Here is a 4354-nt window from a genome sequence, read left to right on the forward strand (position 1 = left end):
TTGAACACTGTTCTCTTCTCTAGTGCCTCATCAGGCATTGCATGTAAACACTAGTGATGCGTACAAGTTTGAGTCGCAAGCATCTAACAGCTATTGACATGCTAGACAAGTGTCTGGAAGGCTGCATCTGCTCAGTTTATTAGGAATATGTGTGTATTCAACAGCTTACGTTGAAGTATTAAATGTACATTTAGCAAAAACATTATTTTTTCATATTACCAATAGATTACATATATAAACAGTTATTTAATTTCATTGTAGGCTAAAAATGTTTCTATAAGAGCGTCTAGGATAAGATTATTAAAAAAATGGCTTTATAGAGGTCAATTGGCGAATAGAGATCATGAACTAATTTGCAATGTTATATAATTATGATGAATAATATATCTCTAGTCTTCAGTCTCCACATAAGCATCCTCCACATAAGCAGGATCCTCATCATGTAAAGACTGCCTGGTAACATCCTGATCATACACATAATTTTCATCTTGCACTTGTCCTGTTCTTTGGTTCATCTTTGATAGTTTTATGCCTCCTTTAGTCCGTAAACACCTCCTTAACTCTTCTGGGCTGATTTCTGTTGATTGTGAGATTCCGATTCCTTGCACATGTACATTAACTAAAGGAGCCAACTGTTCATCTCTCTGGTTAGTATGCTGGCCTTGCACGACAAGAATACCGTGTTTGTCTAAAGTTGCCGTGATTGAACGCGGGCTGACATCAGCAGGTAAAACATAGGACCTGGTAAACTCTTTGCTTATACAATTCTCACTGCAATGGCAGATGTGCTTCCCTTGAACTGTCACTCTTCCTCCTGCAATGTTGACTGTGATGTCATCAGGAACGTAGCCTTCTACTTTGTGTCTCGCTATTTCCACAGGTCGGCTTCGTCTACAAAACCACAAACAAAATTGTAAATCCTTTAGGTATGACCAGGTTGTAAAACTCTGTTTCAATTGTTCTGCGAATAGTGAAAGTTGTGTTAACTTTGAATATTGACTATAGTTAGGGTGTTCAAGAGATTAGCAACATCCTACCTTATTATTTCAGGGTTTGGAAGCTTTTTCTTCTGACTCTCTGGTACCGCTTGTCTTCTACTTGTTTCTCCCATTTGTTGTGTCTGTCTAAATTGTTGCTTATTTTCCATATTATTACAGTTGTCCTGTATCCGGGTAGAGAATTGCTGTTGTTGACTCGCACATGGTTTGTGGTGATGCTCTGGAACCAAAGTTTCCATGTCGTGAGAGAACTTCCTGTCAGCCGAAGTGGCTGCAGCATCTTTTCCGTTAGGGTTCATCAAAATATGTTCTCTTCTTTGGTTCTCCTTTTAAAAATATAAATTATTGCTTTTCACAAAATTCCTGCATCACATGCTTTAACAAACCTTCAGCTATAGTGTATTGTCACTACTGTAGGTCAGCCGGTCATTTTGTGAGTCACTTCCTGTTAGGGTACAAACAAACTAGTAAGTTTTACTAGAGGGAGTTCTCTCGGTGTGGTAAGACAATTCTATTTAAAGCTACTTGAGGCGATTGACCTACTACATCCATTAGTAACCAATCATGCAGTCGTCCACCTACTCCAACACGCCTTCACTCACAAATAAGTAGACAAAATATTCTTTGCTCAGTGCTTTGCTCCTTGTTTCAGTAATAAGAGTGAGAAAAGTACAAAATTAAATAATACAATATTAAGCAGTAAAATGTTACGAGTTGGCATAAAAATAAAGTGTTATTATTTTACTTTGTTTTTATTAACTTCTGATATTTTACCAGAGTGAAATATAACTATTTACCATTGTTTAACTCGAGTGTCTCAGCAAACTATGACTAGCTGTTAAATTTTCAGAAACATTTCTGTGGTAAAAAATGGTTTGATCGAACAAAACCACCCGCTCCCCCACCATTTGGATAAACTATACTGATTGTTTTGTAGTTGCACTGCGGTTGTTTAGGTTTTTCTTGGAATACCCAATCAATGAGGTAGACACTTCGCTAGGTTCACTCCAATATCCATTTATTAAAAGTAGAATGAGATGAGAGAGAGAGAGACTAGCTGACACTCACCTAGATGATATCGTCATTGAAATGCTCAAAGACTCACTCATGTTTGTATACCTCTATAGATGAGGCAGTCACTGCTTTAGGTCGAAATTCAGAGTTCTAAATTAATCAGTTACTGTTGGAAGTAAATCGTTTTTTATTCCGTCTTAACCTCCAATCTAAGGTACCATAAAATCTCTATTTGTAAGCCATGGCGCTCTATTTTTAACCCTTCCTTTATAGTGGTGGTCAAATAGAGGTTGTATGGTAAATATGCAGCTATCAACACTGGATAAATCTACCAATTTCTTACCTCTCTATCCTGATTATACCGGCGTTCTCTTTTGTTCTCCTTTGATGGATTCACCTCCTCTCTATTCGGTTTTGCAAATTCTTGTTGACTTTTCATTTCTTCTTCTCTTGATTCAGAAGTGGTTGGCTTCTCGCTGGAGCATTTCTGAGCCACTCTACTGCTCGTTTCAGCCTGAAAGTTTTGACTAAAGGGTGCAAGCAACATTTTACAGAGGTTTAGTAAAGATATCTAACAAGACAAATGATATGGTTTACAGTTTTGCACTCAATAACTGAAGCAAATGCATTGTCATATAACGCTTGCATTAACTGGTTGTTGTACTCTGCACGAATGGGAAATTCCACACAATTTCAAAGATACAAAATTTCTTAAAGATAGCAGTGAAAGTTAGACAACTGCTGTAATGACAAACTATCTGCGAAAATTTCCAATCACGCAAGGTATTACAGCCGCAAAAAATATGGGAGCATCAAATTAGGGTACATCAGGGCAATCAAAGTGTTATTAAACAATTGATAACTGGTTTATATTGGTTTTTAGAAAAAGTTGATAAAATTATCAAGTGTAAAAACGCTTGAATATTTGAGTCATTTATATAAATAATTTGCAAAAGTGATATACGTTTTTTAATAAAATCGTTTGTATGCTCATCGTTTTTCATGATGGTGAAATATAATTATAAATTATATTATTTATAAATATTTCAGGAGACCACAACATAAGTTTGAATAATTTTAAAGAAGTAAATTACTTGATATTCAGTAAAACAAATGGTTCTAATACTTTGTGTTAAGAAAGATTTCCGAAAATAATTTGTCATTATAGGAGTTGTCTATCCTTCATTGCTATGTTCAGAAATTTCCGCTGCTTAGAAATTTTGCGAAAATTTTCATTTACGCAAAGTATTAAAACTATACATTAAGTCTATAGATCCGTTCAAAGCACTTCCAAATTATTCTACTGAAGCACATACCGTGGTATCAGTTAAATGATGGGTAGTTATATCATCGTGATAGCTGCCCAATATGTGGTAGTAAGGACGCACAAAGAACCAATCATCATCGAATACTGTGGGAAAGGCACTCCTCCATGGTGCTTCTACGCTCCATCTCAAACCATGCAGATTCCTTCAAGAATACAAAGATGGATACGCTTATGCTAGTTACCAGAGAACTACGATACAAGAAAACCAGCATGGTGTAAATCAATTTAGTTGTCTATGGGAAATACCTACAGCAAGTAGTTCTAGAACTTTTCAATAATGTATTATGGAAAGGTATATATATCCTCGAGTAGTCTTTTTTAATACTGATATGCGCGAATGTCAAATCTCACCTCCGGTAAGGATGGTCATGTCCGCACTGGCCATAGCAACTGAACACCGCTCCACCTAGCAGCAGCAAAGCAATCTTTGACATCATCCCTCTTGCAGACCCGACAAATGATGGAAAGTATAATTAGATCAAAAATGATAGAGGTATGGTAGCTGGTAACTCTGGTAACTGATGAAGAGTGTAACTTGTTGTTTTTGACGTTAATACAAAAAAGATGTTGCCATAATCTATGTGCTTGGCCTTTTATACGTTTGGGTACGGTGCATAAATGATCCATCGATTTACACGTGTATTTAACCTATCTGAATCACTACCACGGGAAACGCGTATAATCTACAAGGAAAAAATATATAGTGTAAAAGCTTTGTTGCAAATAATATTTTATAGGTTTGCGCTTAACTGGTTATAATAAATTTAGTTTTTAAAAGGTTGTTTTTGAGCAAAATGTGGATTACTTTCGACTGTTTTTGCTAGTTTGGCAAACACTAACTAATTTCAGTTTTTTGTGAGTAGTGTGATTGACTCTGGTCAACATTGCGCAACGTGACTGTAAATTGACTGTCATGCATTTTCGCGTACTTGCATCAGCCCAGTTCATTTGTTTGCTTGTCAGAATAATCATCGACACATCAGCAAACGCTTCGTAAAACCAATGATATACAGCC

The 4354-nt window shown here is 36.2% G+C and overlaps 2 protein-coding genes across 2 annotated transcripts in view; one reads left to right on the forward strand and one right to left on the reverse strand.

Annotated features, from left to right (window-relative positions):
- LOC137387418 (uncharacterized) overlaps window positions 1-4354 on the forward strand; it is a 55528-nt gene that overhangs the window by 26074 nt on the left and 25100 nt on the right. The gene's annotated exons all lie outside the window — the stretch shown is intronic.
- Window positions 115-3888, reverse strand: LOC137386822 (uncharacterized). Its single transcript, XM_068072975.1, has 5 exons — window positions 3691-3888; window positions 3329-3482; window positions 2356-2526; window positions 1038-1324; window positions 115-891 (listed from the first exon to the last, which is right to left on the reverse strand). Exons 1-5 carry the CDS (start codon window positions 3774-3776, stop codon window positions 390-392), a joined length of 1200 nt encoding a protein of 399 aa, XP_067929076.1. The 5' UTR covers window positions 3777-3888; the 3' UTR covers window positions 115-389.

Source organism: Watersipora subatra, chromosome 2, assembly GCF_963576615.1.
Source record: "Watersipora subatra chromosome 2, tzWatSuba1.1, whole genome shotgun sequence".
Lineage (NCBI taxonomy): Eukaryota > Metazoa > Bryozoa > Gymnolaemata > Cheilostomatida > Watersiporidae > Watersipora > Watersipora subatra.